General features: G+C 44.9%; 1 protein-coding gene across 1 annotated transcript in view; it reads right to left on the reverse strand.

Moving 5' to 3' along the window:
• LOC147605320 (uncharacterized) overlaps positions 1-20,086 on the reverse strand; it is a 106,895-nt gene that overhangs the window by 10,459 nt on the left and 76,350 nt on the right. The window contains exon 4 of the mRNA XM_086793854.1: positions 14,413-14,528. Coding sequence (XP_086649980.1) covers positions 14,413-14,528 — 116 coding nt within the window. The remainder of the gene's footprint in view (positions 1-14,412; positions 14,529-20,086) is intronic.

Raw genomic sequence — 20,086 nt, forward strand, 5'->3', positions numbered from 1 at the left:
GCTGAGCCTCATCTGATACATCCTCAGGCACATCCCCACGGAAAGGTCTAAGGAGACTCACGTGAAAAGCATTGTGAATCCTCTAGTGATCTGGTAGCTTCAAACGATAGGCTACCTCACCAATCTTTTCCAATACCTGAAAAGGCCCATAATAACGCATGCTCAACTTAGGCACAACTTCCGGCTGAGCCTCATCAAGTTCCTCAACTTTCGGCTGAGCCTCATCTGATACATCCTCAGGCACATCCCCACGGAAAGGTCTAAGGAGACTCACGTGAAAAGCATTGTGAATCCTCCAGTGATCTGGTAGCTTCAAACGATAGGCTACCTCACCAATCTTTTCCAATACCTGAAAAGGCCGATAATAATGCATGCTCAACTTATGGAATAAGCGCTCTTTACCCTTCAGCCATCAATCTCTGTACCCTACTGTACCTGCTCAGCCAGTTCAGCGCCGCCTGTACCAGGTCTGTCCAGCGCCGCCAGCACCTATACTGTCTAGGGCCGCTAGCCTCTGTTCTGTCCGTACAACTGTCCGTACAACTGTACCTGCAACAGAACCTGCAGCAGTAGTTCTGTACCTGTGCGCAGCCTGTACCAGCAGATGTACCCGCAGCAACGACTCTGTACCTGTGCGCAGCCTGTACCAGAAGGTGTACCTGCAACAGCCTGTCCGTACAGAGCTGTACGGCTGGTTTGTACGGCTTGTTTTGCACAGAAAAATCAGTAGTAAACTTCTGCAGTAGTCGACTAGTTCCCTCTTGCTCTCCACGCTTCCCACCAGCATGTATGCTACACACTTTTCCAAAAAGAAGAGAGAGAAAGAAGTGAGAGAGGCATGGACTCCAAAAGTGGAGTTGCCCCCTCCCCATACTTGTCCTAGGGCCCCAACTTTAATAAATATTAAAGTTCCCTAGGGGCCACTAAGGCCTAGGGGCAACCACACATATAACATTAAAATTTTAATGTTCTAGTTCCCCCCTTCACACCTAGGGATGTCCACACATCATTATCTCTGTTCGGGCACCCCACATGTGAATCATTTGATATTTTGACTTAACAACCACCATGCCCACACTTGTACTGTTCCATTTTCACAGGGCCACAGGGCCATGACACTCTCTCTCTCTCTTTACTATTGCAAGCCGCGGGCCATGGCTCTTATTTACAGCATGCCACACGCATATATTCACCATTCATGTCTCTTTGTACTAATGTTTTAACTTGTTTCTAGAATCTACTTTATAACAACTTCTCTAGACTTTCCATCTCTAAATGTGTACAAGTATCTATTTTTCAAGTGTTTTTTTAAGTGGACTGTACCTCAATCGAACTTATTTTTCAAAATTTAAAAGTCCCGTACTCGTACCGTTTTTTCGTACCTGACAACTATGACATGCACTGTGGTGTTGTATACAAATTCCACAAGTGGCCAATACTTCTCCCAAGAACTTTTCTGATCGGACACATAATCTAATATGGCTAAATTTTCAGCTTCACTTTGTCCATCTGTTTGAGGATGATATGCCAATGAAAAATTCAGCTTAGTGCCCATATTGTCAAAAAGATCTCTCCAAAAGAGACTCGTTGTCTTGGGATTTCTATCCCCCACAATTGAATTGGGCATATCATGATGCTTAAACACTTGTGACATAAACATTCTGACCATATGCTTCGATTTTAGTCTTTTTGACAGGCAAGAAGTGAGCTTGTTTGCTAAACCTGTCCACAATAGTCCATATTGCATCATTGCCATAATGTGTATGAGGCAAATCCATTATAAAATCCATGGCAACGCTTTCCCATGGCTAGTTCGGAACTGGCAAAGGCTGAACAAACCAGGAGCCTTTTGCCTATCAAATTTTACCTTTTGACGTGTGATACATGCACGTATATGTGTCTCTATGTTGTTCCACATACCTGGCCAAAAGAAATACCGCTCAATCAAGTGTGGTAGGCATTATTATGCCTCTATGACCAGTACCTGGAGGAGCATGGCACTCATCCAAAACCTTTTGCCTCATGTCTGACACCACACATAGGCAATTATCTTTCATAAGATAACCCTCTTTAATCACATATGAGGCATGTGCATGACCAGCCATCAAATCAACCCAAAAAGTGGTAAAATCAGCATCCATATGATACAAATCACACATGGCAGACAAGTCCCCATGAGAGAACCGAAATAGCTACTACATATGACTTTCGTAACAATGCATCTATCACTACATTCTTCTTTCCTGGGGTGTGCAAATTCTGAAAATGAAACATGGAGAGGAAATTGGCCATCCTCATATGCTTCTCTGAAAGCTTAGTTTGCGTCAAAAAATACCGCAAACTTTGGTGATCCATCTTGACTATAAATTCAGCTCCCAATAAGTAGTGTTTCCATACTGTAAGAGCATGAATTACAGCCAATAGCTCTTTCTCATAGATACCAAGAGAAAGCTCGGCATCATGTAATTTCTTGCTTTCATAGACCGGTCACCAGCATGTCCTTGATTTAGGACAGCTCCTATGTAATTGCCACATGCATCACACTCAACACTGAATGGCTTTTGCAAATCAAGAATCACCAAAATTGGTCCCAATGTAATGGCACTCTTGAGCTTAAGAAAAGCATCAATTTCAGATTTTGACCATTTAAACACATCCCTTTTCTTTGTAAGTTCATGCAATGGCAATGCAGTCATTGCAAAATGAGATATGAATATCCTATAATATGAGCATAAACCAAGGAAACCACAAACTTCATGTATGTATTTAAGTTCCGGCCATCCTTAATGGCTGCTTGTGTTTTCTTAATTCATCAAAGGACCACTTTCAAGTGCATCTTATGTTGTTGCTCGTCTTTCGAGAACACCAAAATGTCATAGAAAAGACGCCTGTAAATGCTCTATGATTTCTGAAAATCCTATCCATCATTCGGTTAAAGATAGCCGAGGCATTTGTGAGACCGAATGGCATAACCAAATACCCATAGAGCCCAAAAGATGTGTGAAAGGTTGTCTTATATACATCTTGAGACATCATTCTCACTTGATTGTAACCACTCTTGAGATCAATGCAACTAAAACATGACGAACCATCCAATTTGTCCAAGATATCATCAATTCTTGAAATAAGAAACCGATTTTTGATGGTTATCTTATAAGTGCCTTATAATCCACGCACATACGAAATGTTCCATCCTTCTTCTGCACAAGAAGAATGGGTGAACAAAATGGCGAGGAACTTGGTCGCACTAAACCCTTCTCTAATAGTTCACTAACTTGCTTCATAATCTCCTCTTGCTTGCAAGCACTCACGGTATGCCGGCCTATTAGGAGGTGAACTACCTCGCACCAATTCAATACAACGATCCTTTGGCCGTAAAGGAGGCATTTCACTCGGCAATGCATTGGCAAAACAATCTCTATACTCACTTAGAAAATTCAGCCTATCATGAGGAAGGGAATCTACACGCACATTGCTATGTTCCACATCATCACGTACAAAAACCAAGTACGAAAACACACACTTTTTCATTTCTTTATTGATTTGTACATGTGATACAACGGGGATAGTGTCACCTGATTCGCCTACATCTATAAGATGTTCTCAGCCTTTGTACATAAAAGAGAGTTTATTTGTTTTGTAGTTCTTGCAGGGATCAAGGTGTGCATGCCACAGTTTGCCAAGCAACATATCACCTCCATTGAGAGGTGCAATAAGAAAGTTCTCATGGTCGAGATAACCCTCGATGTGAATTCGCAGCTTTCTGATGAGAGGAGTAACCTTTACATCCTTCTCAACAAAAGCTACACATGCATAAATTTCAGGTTCCATTGTCTCCCACTTCAATCCCCAAGGTGGCAGCCATTTGAGTGGAGATGAAGTTGTCGGTAGAGCAGTCATCAAACATGAATAAGGTGGGCTGATCTTTAAGTTGCCCCATGCTTTGCATACCACTCTATCCTTGCTTGCATGTCTTGTATTGCCTTGTACATCAGGCACCATACTCAAGTGCACTTTAGGCTTATCTGCTTTCTTGTCTTTGCTTGTACATTGACACGATATGTGGTCTTTACTACCACATTTAAAGCACCAGTCCCAACGGAAAGCTAAGTCCACAATATCACATCAATGGCATCAATCCCCGGCATATACAACTACCATGGACACCAGTCCAATGTACATACATGATAAGAAAGCACGGGTGGAACAATTGGGTGGCCAAATGGTGACATCCCCCCCGGCTTCTTAACCGTTGTCCGCAACTGAAAGCATCCAAATATGTCTGAAGCACATGCGGGCAATCTCTGAAGAACTCTTCATCTACCCATTTAGCATCAATGGGAAGATAGTTCTTAAACTTCACAAGGTAACGCCTGACAACTTTGCCTGCAGCAAGCTTGCGTTCCTTGTGATACACAATCTGCTCTGGTTGCAAGATCTCCTCAAGCTCATCCACTTCTGGTGGATCCTCAATGACCGTCTCACTGGGCTCCGGTCCTACATACTTGCAAAGGAGGCTCACATGAAAAGCATTGTGTATGTGCCAATGACTAGGTAATGCCAATCTGAAAGCCACTTCATTGATCTTCTCGATCACTTGAAAAGGCCCATAGTACCTATGTAACGCGCGGAAGCTCTGGGTAGTCATCTTTCAGCCCTAAACACTCTTGAAGACCTTCTGATGCAAAAACGCACCATGATGCAAAAACGCAGGTAGAGAGAGAGTAGAGAGAGAGAGTGAGAAGTGCTGGAATTTCAGTATATACTATGTACAAAAAAGGTACAGATCTTTACAGCCATGGGCTGCCTTCATAAAAAGGTTCCTAACCCTAAATTCTGTCCCCTATGGGACCTCTAAGTGACCCACACCCCTAGTGGGTGGAATGAATAAGACATTGAACACTTGGTGGCTTTTATAGGGTCTTGGACAAGGTGGGAGCTGGCCGACTGCTGGTCGGCCAGTATTAATTCATTAAATGCTCTATTAATTCAGCCGACTGGGGGTTCCTCCTAGATCTTGATGCGCATGCTGCCTACACCTTGCTGACGCCAGCCGACAGCTCTCTTCTGGCAGCCAGCACCCTCTGTCCTGCAGCCGACAGCCCCTCTGACCCATGCTTTGCTCCAAGTTCTGCTCCATGTCCATCTTCTACTGGTTCATAGTCTTTATCTGCTTGCCCCTTCTGGATTTAGTCTTGAGAAGGTCCATGGCATTGCTGATGCACATGACATCCCCCCTGCTAAACTTGATGACGGGAATCCAACCTGCTCTTGGATGACTGTCATCATCCCAATCCTGTTCCGAAGTCCCTCTGTCATCCATCCATCCCTGGCAAACCTTTTTCTCTGAAAATCCGGTCTGTTCTCCAAACCACTCTGTCTCTGATGAAGATCTATGCATCTGGTCTTCCTTTAGTCCACAATCCATTCCTGCCCCTGGCTCTGAACACGGTCTTGGTCTGGAACTGAGTCTGGCACTCTCACATCACCCTTGGAGGATCAACCTCCCTTGGGACCGTAACCTGAGAACCCATCTGGCTCACGGAACTGCCATCCCTATCTGGCACTGTGGAACACCACCAACACACCTCCTGGGAGTTCTTCCCGATCTGTGTTCCCGCCTTGGGCTTCGAATCCGTGTACTTTCCTGTACCTTGGACCTGTACACCATCATATGGGACTGAATCAGTGTTTAGCTTGGCTGAGCCTGATGCTCTGATACCAATGTAACGCGCGGAAGCTCTGGGTAGTCTTCTTTCAGCCCTAAACACTCTTGAAGACCTTCTGATGCAAAAACGCACCATGATGCAAAAACGCAGGTAGAGAGAGAGTAGAGAGAGAGAGTGAGAAGTGCTGGAATTTCAGTATATACTATGTACAAAAAAGGTACAGATCTTTACAGCCATGGGCTGCCTTCATAAAAAGGTTCCTAACCCTAAATTCTGTCCCCTATGGGACCTCTAAGTGACCCACACCCCTAGTGGGTGGAATGAATAAGACATTGAACACTTGGTGGCTTTTATAGGGTCTTGGACAAGGTGGGAGCTGGCCGACTGCTGGTCGGCCAGTATTAATTCATTAAATGCTCTATTAATTCAGCCGACTGGGGGTTCCTCCTGGATCTTGATGCGCATGCTGCCTACACCTTGCTGACGCCAGCCGACAGCTCTCTTCTGGCAGCCAGCACCCTCTGTCCTGCAGCCGACAGCCCCTCTGACCCATGCTTTGCTCCAAGTTCTGCTCCATGTCCATCTTCTACTGGTTCATAGTCTTTATCTGCTTGCCCCTTCTGGATTTAGTCTTGAGAAGGTCCATGGCATTGCTGATGCACATGACAACCTAGTTGTAAGCTTAGGATATGCACCCTCTTTGCCAGGCCTCTTTGAAAGTCTTGCTTTCTCAAATTTCAGCAATACCCAATCATTCTCTTTAACATCCAATTGCCTTCTATGCTTGTCGGCAACCTTTCTATGCTTGTCTTGTGACCTTGCAATGGTTGTTCACACCTGAACAAAAGCAATATCCAAGTCTCTTACATACTCATCAGCTGCAAATATCTCATCCTTTGTGCGAAGGATGGGTGGCAAAACCACCTTACCATAAACAATCTCAAACGGGGCCTCTCCCGTAGATGCATGCACCGTATTGTTGTATGCAAATTCCACAAGCGGTAAGTACTTCTCCCAAGAAGACTTCTAATTCGCCACATAACATTTCAAGAGATCCAACACGGTTGAATTTACAGCCTCACTTTGCCCATCCGTTTGAGAGTGATAAGCTGATGAGAAGTCCAATTTGGTGCCCATATTATCAAATAAGGCTCGCCAAAAGAGACTTGTAGTCCTGGGACCTCTATCCCCCACAATGGACTTCGGCACTCCATGTGAACACTCGTGCAAGATATATTTTAACCATATACTTAGCTTTGATCGTCTTTTTGACCGGCAAGAAGTGAGCTTGCTTGCTAAACCTGTCCACAATTGTCCAAATTGCATCATTACCCTGTTGGGTCCGTGGCAAGTCCATAATGAAATTCATTGTAATACTTTCCCATGGCTGCGTGGAAATAGGTAATGGCTGAAGCAAACCTGGTGCCTTTTGCCTATCAAATTTCACCTTTTGACAAGTGATACATGCACGTACATATGCCTCTATGTCCTTCCGCATACCAAGCCAAAAGAAATACCGCTCAATCATGTGCGTAGTAGGCATTATGCCTCTATGACCAGCATATGGAGGAGCATGGCACTCATCCAAAACCTTTTGCCTCATGTCAGGCACCACACATAGGTAACTATCTTTCATGAGATAACCCTCTTTGATCACATATGAGGCATGTGCATGACCAGCCATCAAATCAGTCCAAATAGTGGCAAAATCAGCATCCGTATGATACAAATCACGCATGGTAGACAAGTCTCCATGAGAGGCAACCGAGATAGCTGCTACATAAGACTTTTGTGACAATGCATCGGCCACTACATTATTCTTTCCCGGGGTGTGCATGAAACATAGAGAGGAAATTGGCCATCCTCATATGCTTCTCTGACAACTTAGTTTGGGTAAGAAAATACCTCAAACTCTGGTGATCTGTCTTCACAGTGAAATCAGCCCCAAGAAGGTAATGTTTCCATATAGTAAGTGCATGAATTACAGCCAAGAGCTCTTTCTCATAAATGCTAAGAGATAGCTCTGCATCATGCAATCTACGGCTCTCATAAGCCACGGCATGTGCCTCTTGATTAAGGACAACTCCTATGCAATTTCCAGATGCATCACATTCCACACTAACAGGCTTTTGCAAATCCGGAATGATCAACACTGGACCATGAGTAGTTGCATCTTTCAATTTGAGGAATGCATCCCTCTCTACATTAGTCCATTTGAACACGGCCTTCTTCTTTGTCAAATCATGCAAAGGAGAAGCAATCCATGCAAAGTGCCGAATGAACTTGCGGTAGTAAGAGCATAATCCAAGAAAACTACGGATCTCATGCACCGAGCTCAATTCGGGCCAATTCCGAATTGCATCAATCTTTGCAGGATCCATCCGCACTCCATCTTTGGACACAATATACCCAAGATAATGTATCTCTCACAAGAAGAACTCACTCTTCTTTGCATTTATGAAGAGTTTATGTTTACGGAGTTCTTCAAAAACAATGGCCAAATGAGCTTTATGCTCTTCTTCGGTCTTCGAGAAGACTAGGATGTCATCAAAGAAGACACCTGTAAATTTACTATACCCACAGAATATGCGATCCATCATTCTATAGAATGTAACCAGGGCATTTGTAAGACCAAAAGGCATAACAAGATACTCATAAAGCCCAAATACTGTCCTGAAAGCAGTTTTGTGTACATCCTCAGGCACTGCACACACTTGATGATACCCACTCTTGAGATCAATTCGGCTAAAGCATGCCGATCCATCCACCTTGTCAAGGATGTCGTCTATGCGTGGAATCGGAAACCGATTCTTGATGGTAAGCTTATTCAAAGCTCTATAATCCACACACATACGAAAGGATCCATTCTTCTTTTGAACCAAGAGGATTGGTGAACGATATGGGAAAGAGCTTGGTTGAACCAAACCCTTCTCAAGAAGCTCATTCACCTGCTTCATGATCTCCTCTTTTTGGGATGCACTTACACGATAGGCTGGCCTATTAGGTGGTGAGTTACCCGATACAAGATCAATGCGATGATCTTCCGGTCATACGGGTGGCAACTCATTTGGTAACTCATCAGCAAAACAATCATTGTGCTTTTGCAAAAATTTCAACCTATCATTACTAAGAGTGTTTACATGTACATTATTTTTCTTAACATGATCTCATACAAAAATCAAGCACGCAAAAACACTCTTTTTCATTACTTTCTTAATTTGTACATGAGATACAAGGGGAATGGTATCACCCTCTTCACCAACATCAATTACATGCTCTCGGCCTTTATGCATGAAGGTGATCCTGTTGGTCTTGTAATTGGTCTTGTAATTGTGCACCACATGAGTTTGCTCATCATGTAAAGCATTGGAGGCATGCATTTCATTGTCCTTGCCTCTTGTATTAGCATCTCCAACATTCATTGTATGGCTGTCCATAATGTTCTAAGTGTAGTGTTCACGGCGATCATCTCTCATGATAGAAGTGAAAGAGAACCGTATGCTTTGATACCAATGTAGCTTGGTTGAACACAATGCTAATCAATACACTTAAATACACTAAGATTTGATGGACACTTGCTTAAATACAAGAAGTAAATTGCTGAATTGACAAGAGACACACAATGAGCTGGAACGGCCAATGAGCATTTCTGACCAGATTTCCATACCAATGCATATGAATACAGTATTGCAAACAAGTGGTTGTCGATGTAGAGTTGCAATCCACACTACCCTCTCAAGTGCCCATGTTCCCTACCATCTGCTCTCTATTGTTCCACCAACACATGGTAGCAACAATCTGCAAGAGAGCACGTAAGACAAGAGAACACTACACAGGGTATGTGATCATGTAGTCCGGTTCTCCCTCCTGCTACTTGCTTCCATATTTAAGCATAAATGCTTACCAAATGCAAGTAGAGTCGATGACAGCGAAAGTCTTCGCAATGGAAGTCCTTGGAGTAAAGAGATCTTTGATTTGTCGCATTTCTTCGCGACAAAAGTCTTCAAGAGGATGAAGGGAACCTTGGGAAAGCTTCCCCTATGGTTCACCTTGAGAAAGGAGGACTGAAATTAGGGTTTTCAGTAAAAAGACCAGAAATTACAGCAATAAAGAGAGCTGTTTTGCTAAATTTCAGTCATTGGGAGTATGTAGGAGAGTGATTAGCATCCGGAAACACTCTTGGAAGCTTGAGAAACACCTTAGTAAGCTTGGAAATGGAGTTGGGAAGGAGAAAAGTGCAAAAAATGCAGCCCAACAGCCCTCATGAAGGAGGCGCCAATCTCTAGAGAGAGGAGGAGGAGTGAGGTGGTGAGTTGTCCAGTGTAGGTGGCAAGCAGGTGCTTTGTGGAGCAAGCTAGAGTGGACATATGGCTGGTTACTCCCTTTGTACAAAGGGGATAAGGTCTGGGCAGTGGACATTGGGTTATGTCCACCTCGGGACATCAGTGTGTGTGAACAGCGGGTTGGTCATAATTTATAAGTGAGTTTTGGTCGCCCAAAACTTAGTGAAGTGTGTACACACTCACTTATAAATTAGTGCTAACTCCTAAGGCTAGGTTTATGACCAATACTTACCACCTGTCACATGCCACATAACCATGTCAGTAGACAGTTTCACACGCACAGTTCCCGGGCAGGCGTCCTCTTACCCGGAACTACACATCATGCAAGCAAGCATGAAAACAGCATGCAATTTCAATTGCAAGCAAACACATAAAGATGCTATGCAATGCAGCATTGGTATGGACAATCCCCGTTCATGAGACTATACCAAAATAGACGTGCTCCACGCAAGTACACGAGGTACTAGACCCAATGGAACACCAATCCACCAAGCATTTCCGAGCATGTAAACGGAGGCACAAGTCCCAACGGAAAGCTAAGTCCACAGTATCACATAAGTGGCATCAATCCCCGGCATATACAACTGCCATGGCCACCAGTCCAATGTACATACATGATAAGAAAGCATGGGTGGACCAATTGGGTGGCCAAATGGTGACACTTCCCTTGTACATTTTCAGCTTTTGAAGCACTTTTGACATCCTTAAAGTCCTTTTTTGGTGGCTGTCCACCTTTTTGCATGCTAAAACTAACTTTCTCCTTCCCTTCTCCCATGCTTAGGTCAATCTTTGATTGCACCCATTTGATATTGAGTTGCTTGGAGGCTAAAGCTGAATTTATGAATTGTTGGAGAGTTTGATTGGGATAAATTTTGAGTGCATTTTGGAGGATAGGTTGCAGCCTTGACTCAAACTTCCTCTTCTTTTCCTCTTCATCTATCTTCATAAAGGGAACCACTTCCAATAGTACTTTCCAAAAATTTGATACATAAAAAGTGATTGATTCCCCTGCTTTCTGGCACAACCAATCCCACATTTTGCGTATGTTCTTCGCAAAATTGGGACAGAAACTGAGCATAAATTTTGCTTTTAAATTTAGCCCATGTAGCAATGGTGTTGCTAGAAAGCTTCTCAGCCAACCACCAATGTGCTGTAGTCCCCTTCATGTACATGCCAACATGTCTAAGCTTTGATTCCTCTGTGAACTCTTCTTCACGAAAAGCAATCTCAAACTAGGAGATGAAAGATAAAGCTTTGGTAGAATCATACTTGCCATGGTAGTTCTCGAATATTACAGATTTGTCTCCTACCTTGAACACTTTAGCCCTCTTGCTATGATGCACATTCTCCTCACCAATGTTGGCTCTTCTTTTTCCTTTGTCTCCATGAGGAATGTAAGAATGGAATGGTCCCTTGTGGGAATCGAAATATGAGTGGGTTCCCTACTATGTGTACCTAAGAGTGAAGAAGCATGCCTGTGAGATGGGATTCCATGAGTAGTAGAGGCATGGCGAGAGGTTACTGACACTTCTTCATTCTCTTCTTGAATTGCAGATTTCAGCTTTGTGGAAGCGGCTCCAAGAGGATTTGGACGAGGTGGCCTTTTCGACATAAGCTCACCCTCTTTGCCCTCCACAACATCACCTTGATCTATGAGAAAAGAGAGTGGCATCTCTCTTAGTTTGACACCCAATTCAAGTGCAACAGTTTCCAATGCATCATTCACAAAAGCTGAGTGCCTTTGTGCATCCAATACCTGCTTAACTTCCGGATCTTCATGCAAGCTCTTCAATTGGGCATCTTTCTCACGTAGCTGCCTCTTGAGATTTCCCATCTCAGCATGCATAGCATCAAGTACATTAGTTTCTTGCATCTTCTCTTTACCGCGGAACGGTTGTCCCTCATTTACACAATCATCACGGTCTTTCCCTTTACTACAGAACAGTTGTCCCTCATGTGCATAATCACCACGGGATGCATGAGATACATTTTCAGCATAGTGTTCATCATTTGTCTAAGTTCCATGGTGTACATCTTCGATAACCTATTCTCCACGGGCTTACCTTCTTGAATATACATTCACTCCACTACCTGTATGGCTTGCCAAGGTGTTTAAAAGCACTAACAATTAGTGTATGCAAGATAGGATCGGCTTTCACATAGAAAGGAGGAAGATCCTAGGCTCTGATACCAATGTAATTGCCCCTAAGTAGGCTAAGCACAATCTTCTCACACTTAAACTATTAATACTATTAAACAAGATGAAATGGCACCAAACAAAATGAGATAGCATTGCTGAAATTTAAATGACGCTGCAATAGGACCGGAAAGGGCTGACCCCCCTTGTAATATGTTTGTATTATCAAGGATTTCTCAAGATATAAGCTTCATGGTGGGCATCACATGCCAGATTTCCAATGACATCCATGCAATGAAAACATTTGCAAACATGTTTTGTCGAAGTAGAGGTTGATTCCACATCTTTTGTCACGAAGAACCTCAGCCCCCAATCCCCAATGTCTTGCCACAAGTAGCTATGCTCCACTGGCATCCATACACAAGCGTGTGTGTGCTAGGCTGAGCCATAGAAGACCTTAATGGTCAAGCACGCCGATGTAGAGTGGGTAGAGAGACTTTGTGAAAGCTCTTACTGCTGAATTTTCTGGTTTTGAGAGAAGAAATCAGCTTAGCGGCCTGACATAGCCCTCTCAGGGGATCATATCAGTCAGCACAAAACTAGATAAAAGATTCACCCACCCAATCCCAGCAACCCCATCCAAATTACCCTTCTGATTACCTTGTCAAGTCTTATGTAACTATGCCTACCGTAGGGTATTTACCCTCCATAAGGATAGGACATAGCAAGGTAAGAAAATATAGACACACCCAGAAACTCTACATGCTACGAATCCGAGCGTCCCATACCACTAGGATAACACACCATATAAAATTTCCTTGAGACTTGTAAAGCCACGTCAAGGTGATCAATCCTTTCCCAAGCCAACTAAGTTTCAGTGCACTACACCACCCCATGTCGCGGTCCATCCTAACGGTAAACCTCTGGAATCAATGGTGAAATAAATCACAAGTCCCCACATCCGACAAGTCTCGTCCTGTGCAGCTCCCACATGGAAATATACCATGCGATCTGTCCCAATCTTGAGATATTCTGACTATTGTCAAGCAATCTCTTCCTTCCCTAGCTCACTCATTCTCAAAGGCTAAGACCCTGGGATCCAAAAAATCCTGTGATCAATCAATTATCAGCACAGAAAACATTTCGAGACTCCGCACTGATGCTTGCTAGTCTAGTGTTCCCCAAACATCTGACTTAACCGTTATAAACCGTCCTTCAATCCTCCCACTCCTCATGGAGGGGTCGAAAAATCTTACTTTGAGGAGAAAATGGCCAAACTCCGGACCGACTTAACTGTTGCTATGCAAAAGTTGAGGGATCAGGTGTCACTCTTACAAAGGGCAGTTCTCGGATTAGCCCCTACTCTAGGTCTTGTTGCAGCAAGTCATGTGCACATGTTTAGCCCTAGACAACAAGCTAAACATGGCACAAAAACACGTAAACTCTTTATCATAGAAAATTTCTCATCTTAAAGAGCTTTGTATAATATTTCGACATGGGAAATGCTTGCATTCGAACTCAAAATGTAAGGGCCCTCTTGTCCCAACTAAGAAATAAGCCTCTTTTGCTCCAACTTAAGAACATACATTTACTCAACTTAGGATAGATGTGGGAACTAGGCCACATACACCTTGAAGTAGTCTTCATCTACTGACTTCGCATTGGTTAATGGGTAATTCTTGAACTTCACAAGAAACCTTAGCTGATATTTCCTGCCTTTAAGCATCCATTCCTTGTGAAAAACTATTTGCTCCAAACTCCAGTTGCAGTTCGTCTTTTGGTTCTTCGACTTCAGGTGGATCCTCAGTAACAGGTTTTTCTGGCTTTGGACCCTGATACTTTCAATGTTCTGGCAAGCCACCTCATATTGGACAGCATAAGATAGCAAAGACACTCTAGGTAACAGCATCTTCTGCCACAACATTTTATAGAACCCTATTATAGAGAAAGCGTAGAGGAATCTAGCAAGTAAAACATGACCTGTGTAAGCCAGTAAGAACCAAATAAGTTTCATGTGCTGATTTTGGAGTGTAATATCATGCTTGCAGTTCAAGCATTTTTTGTGCCAACATTTGCAGCTAGCTTGAAAATATTGGAGTGCAATATCATGCTTGCAGTTCAAACATTTTTTGTGCCAACATTTGCAGTTAACTTGAAAATACATAAAGCCATGATAAACCAGAACAGAAAAAACATTTAAAAAAAACAAAGCAGAGGCAGAAATAGGAGAAGAAGTGGAAGAGGATGAGCAAAAAAAAGGTACCTGGCCATGGCATTCACAAACACTACTCTAAGTTTGAAAAAGTCTTTAGGCAACGTAACACCTCTTCTGGCTATGTATTGTGCAAGCACGGCAGCTTTCTCCTGAAGTTGAATCACCTGAAAAACAGGAAGCAATTACGTATAAAGTGATTTTTTTAAAAGTGATCCTTCTATTAGTTATATGAAAAACCAGCCAATAGGTTGAATTACAAACATAAGAGGACAAAACACAGAGGAGGATAATCACCTCCATGGCTGGCCGCTCTTGGAGGGAACTACCTCATGGGGGGGGGGAGCGAGAGAGAGAGAGAGAGAGAGAGAGAGAGAGAGAGAGAGAGCGCCAAACCGGTGGCCTGTAGTGCCAAGTGAGGTCTCCGGCACTATCCAAGAGGAAGGGACCCCGCTGCCATATGCGTAGACAGGCCTCTCGACATTTCCACATGTGGTCTAAACCTCCCTGTACCTTCCCCCACTGACCACGAAGGGTATGAATGATGTATGTCCATATAGACAGATGGACTCCGCTAGGGGGTTGAGGCCCAACTAATGCCAGGGGGGACCAGACCTCGAGAGTGAGGATAGACTCTATCCTCCAACGTGTGAGCCCGAGGGCTTGGCCATCACCTATCTCCTCATAGTGGAAGGCGGGCCATGACTGTCACCCAAGTGACTGCCCCCCAAGTGACAGTGCGGGAGGTAGCCTGAGAGGTGGTTGAACAGTCAAAGGATCCTCTGCCAGACCTGCTACGCTTTTGGGGCAGTCCCAAAAGCGATGTCTTTGCGACTCCTCCAGGTGGGGCTGCATCTCATGCACTGCGCTCGACGACCACCAATGGCCAGCCACATGCCAATTGCTAAACTCCTGTGAGTGACCTGCCAGAGGATTAGAGTGACCTTTCGAGGTCGGAAGCTATCCCACAGTCGCTTCCAATAGTCTCTGAGAAAGCTAGGTGAGATGTTCTAGGAGGACCAATAATTTGCTGAAGTGGAAGTACCGTCAATCTCATGCATCTATATCCGTCAGCCTAGCCTCGCCAAGTAGTGAAAAAAGGCAAGTGGTAGGGCTCTCAGGGCTAAAGGGGTCTGTCCACTCCCACTCACCATAGTCTCACTAGATCCGCATCAAGGGTCGGCTCTCCCAGAGCCAGTCTCTCCAGGACCTATCTCGGGCTACCTACGATGTGGGGGTCTGCGCTGGGGGGGCGCAGGGGGGGGGGGGGGGGGGGGGGGGGGGGGAGGAAAACCGGCCTTCAGAAATCCAACGGGCGGTGGAACAAGCACTCGCACACAAAACACTTCATCACCCATGGGAACCTGGAAAAGTAAAACAAACAGGGGAGCTAGAATGCTCTTGCAAATAGGACAAGGACACCAATTGGCCCCAAAACGCAGTGGCGCCCCTTGCGGTATTTCTTTACTTGAACAAAATTTGAGTACAAAGTACAACTTGTCGAATCCTTTACCAATAGGATCCCTTTCAGCTTTTCACCCAGGACTTTCCAAATAAGAACTCTCGTTATTGCAGCAAAGCATTCCATAGGGAAGGCACAACTGTACAATATCTCCCTGCTTGAAAAGGTCTTCTCCATCTCAACCATGGATCTCACAACCCTTTCCCAAACAGCAGTAGGGCTGTACCAAACCATATGTCCTTCCTATAGTCACAGCCTGCGTGTAACCTTGAGAAAACAAGAACCTGTTCACATGAATCCAAAGACATGCTTTCCTCACGAAACCAAAGACCTGTATCTGATAAACCATAGACCTGTATCTGATAAACCATAGACCTGTATCCATAAACCATAGGCCTGTATCCCCGATACCCAAGTCCTGTCTCCTCACGAAAGACCAATGTCCTGTTTCCATAACAGATAAATCCTCATATGCATCATCCAATCACGATGCCAAAAACTCAGAGAGACACAGATAGAGGATGTGTCAAGCCATCCCTGAATACACATAAGTCCAAGATGAAGAGCAACACACATCTCTTCCAAGAACATCATCCTGTGCATATGCAGCTTGATCCTCTGTATCCCAATCTCGTAAACAAAACCTGCTTGCGAAGAAAGAGATAGAGACTCCTTGGCTGTTAGCCACTCGGTTCCTCCTTCAGCTCACCTTCTTTCAAGAGAGATAGAAAGAGAGATCCACGCTGACTGCTTCCACACATGTAGCCACCTGGCGTAGAGAGTCTCCCATCTGATCCTCGTTTGACTGCCCAACTATCTGCATAGAAACTCCTGCCTGACGCCTGTCTAGCTGCCCATTGCTGACAGTAGCCCTTAGATAAAGTCGCCTGTCGCTTTTTACCGGTAGTAACCCATGCTCAACCACCTGATTACCTGCTTGACTGCCCCTGCATAACAGCACTTGCCTGGAGCCTAGGTGCAGCAGCACCCTTCTGTAAGTCATGTGCATCAGTATCTTATCAGCGCCCAACAGCAGCATGACAACAACAGCATCAGCCAACAGCAACGGCAGTGGCTAGCGGTAGTAGCAACAGCTAGCGGCGGCCAACAGTAGCTCCAGCTGGCGGCGACAGCACAGTACCCAGCGGCGGAGATGGCGGCACCCGGCAGCTCCACCTGGCACTGGCGGCGGCACCTGGCAGTACCCGATTGCAGCGGCGGCATGGTGGCAGTACCCGATTGTAGCGGCGGCGGCGGCTAGCGGCGCCCCTTTGTACCCGGCGGCGGCGCCCGACTCCGGCAACGACGGTGACTCTGGCAGTGGCAGCGGCGCCTGTACTAGCGGCAGCGGCGGCTGGCGGCAGTACCCGTGTGCCACACCATGGCCACCTTCCACAGGGCAATCACACTCCCCTGCTCGCCACCCTTCTCCCTCTTTAAAGAAACAAAGCGTTTTTCATAAAAACGCCAAAAGCAGCTTATCAAAAACGGGCTGGCCTCCAACATGGGTTTCCTTTTCACATCTAACTGATGCATGTCCACACTGTGTGTCGTGTGCCCGTGCTGCCCGTGCCCACCTGCTCGTTGTCCAGAGGGAAAAACACAGGCTCGTAAAACAGGGGGTGTGCAGCAGAGCTCATTGAAGCCGATGATCCGGACCCTCTATAGTGAGCCACCGCCAAAGTCCTCTACTAGGGAGAGGGTGAGACGCCCATGGCATCCAACTGAGAAAATGACAGCTGGACCCCCGTCTGATCCTAGAACTGCCAAAAGGGATGTCCTAGTGCGTGAAAGATCCCAGGCACTAGGGAAGGGAGGGATCCTCTAAGGGGGTCACCCAGTCGAGGAAGGGAAGAGGGGGGGGGGTGGCGGGGATGGCTAAGTCGATGGTGAGAACTATCTACTCTCTGCTTTGGATCTCAGCAAGAAGCCTATCCTGAGCCTCCTGGGCAAACCACTTGAAAGTAGTGTTGAAAATCTGGTGCCAACAAGTGTGTAGTCATGTTATGATGTCCATGTATGGGGAGCGTATGTACCTTAGGAGAAAGATGAAGCAAAGGTTAGGAAGATGTGTGAAATGTATAAGGGTGAAGAAGAGTCTAGAATATGGTCAAAAAACAGAAAATCTTGATGATGTATGAGGGCAAGTGGAGGATAGCTAGCAAGTGGCTACAAATGGTTGTATGCAAGCTCATTTTAATAAATGCTAGTCGCGAGTTCTTGATTAGAACTGCTTTACATCTTAATCATTGCAATTAGTATCACACTTATTCTCTAAACCATGCATTTCTTCATCTTCAATCCTCGTTAATCTAGTCAAGCTACGTGTCACATGCACTCTGCACTGTAGTGCATGGTGACAAGATGGCTCATCATCAGTGCATCATGGTACAACAGTAGGACCCTTTAGGATATGAAAATGTCGTATGCCGTGGTCCCATTGTAATCCTTAGTCCAAGATATGTCAGGCACAAGCTACGGAGATCATTCCTTAGCCTTAGAGTGTCAGTCAGTCAGAGAGTCAAGTCCCTTAGCCCACTTCAAGATCATTCATGCATGTAGAGTCCGTAGAAGCCTTAGGGTTTGCATCAGTTCATGCATAGCATTCATCCCCATGTGCATGTAAACCATTGCAAAAGCCTTAGAACTTTATTCAGCATTTTTAGCATAATATTATCATTATTATTAGCATTATTATCATTATTATTCAGCATTTATCACATTATTACAAGTTGTGTAGCATTTAATGTACAATTGACCAGCTCTGTAGCTAGCCGACCAGCCACATAGGCCCATATAAATAGCAATCGCTTGCATCTCAGCATTCAGCCTTCAAACGAATCAGTATTCAGCATTGGATCATCATCGCTTGAAGCATAGAAGCATTTAGCAGCATAAAACGCATCATCATCAATCAGCCAAGGAAGAAGCGCTTCAGTCCCTTGCATTTCTCAGCCTACAACAGGTTTCAGCATTCGCATTCATCATTTGCTCCATCCTCTCGGGTGAAGGTAAACGCAGCATATTCATGCATTCATCTTGCATATTCACAGCCTAGAACTGTCCCAAAACAGCCCATCTCTCAGCCAGAGTTTGAAGCCTTCCTACAGCCCCTTGGAAGAGTGCATTGGCCTTGAGATTGGACATCATTGGTGCTTCTACAGCCGTGTACGATTCAGGCCGACTCTTGGTCTTCCGAAGGTCTTGCTTTTGGCTTATCTACAGTCCCGACTCCCAAGTCAGTCATTCTATTCAAAGTAATAAAGCAAATACTCCTAGCAATAGGAAAGGGCCCTTCAGTGGGTAATTTGGGACCCAATAAGGTGTACAAGGCCATCTCTTAAATTGTGAAGTGATAAAGTGGATCGCTAAAGACTCACGGAACTCAGGATAAAGAAGGTGGTGTCAGAATTTGTGGACAGGATTCGACATCTGTGCATAATTCCACTGCATGTCACATTGGTATCAGATTCAGCTTGTCCACACACACCGCATCCTAGTGTGAGAGCATTCTTGGATGGTCAAACTTCACTCCAGCACGACCACCGACTTCAGTAAAATGTCTACAGTGCAGAGTACACATCAGCAGGAACACATCTCCCTCAAACGAGACCATGCTCTTCCACCAACAACAAATACGATAGCTCTACTCCGAGCACAAAACCAACTTCTCATGGAGCATCTCCAACTCTTGGAGGCTATTACGGCAAAACCCACTTCTACAGCTTACCCTGACTTCATCTCCCTCTTCTTTCAGATGCAACAACAATGACGAGAGAATGAGGCCATATGGCGGGAAGAAAAGGCTGAAGTAGAAGCAAGAAAGCAACAAGACCAAGCAGACAAATGGGACTATGAGGAAGATCAACGCAGGCTTGAAGAAGACCGACGTCAGGCTAACCGCGCAGCTCGGGAGCACCAACGAGAGCTCGATCGAGCACAAATGATACTCCAATACAAGCGGGAAAAGAAGGCCATGCATCTGCAATTCCAACACACCCTCTCTTCAGTTTCTCAGCCCATAGCTGCCACCATCCAGACTCCTGCAACATCAACGACCGTCATCCGAGCTCAACCAAATTTTAGCAAGTATGATGGTAAGTGTGATCATTTAGCTGTCAATCAATTTATTCATCAATTTAATGCATATTTTTCTTTGGCAAAGCTAATTGATCATCAGGATAAAGTCCACATAGCGGCTCCCCACCTTACAGGTGAGGCAGTCACTTGGTGGCAGCATTGTTCTAGTTACATACAGACCAG

This window comes from Cibotium barometz, chromosome 60 (genome assembly GCF_041138505.1).
Source record: "Cibotium barometz isolate CiBa-2024 chromosome 60, ASM4113850v1, whole genome shotgun sequence".
Classification (NCBI taxonomy): Eukaryota; Viridiplantae; Streptophyta; class Polypodiopsida; order Cyatheales; family Cibotiaceae; genus Cibotium; species Cibotium barometz.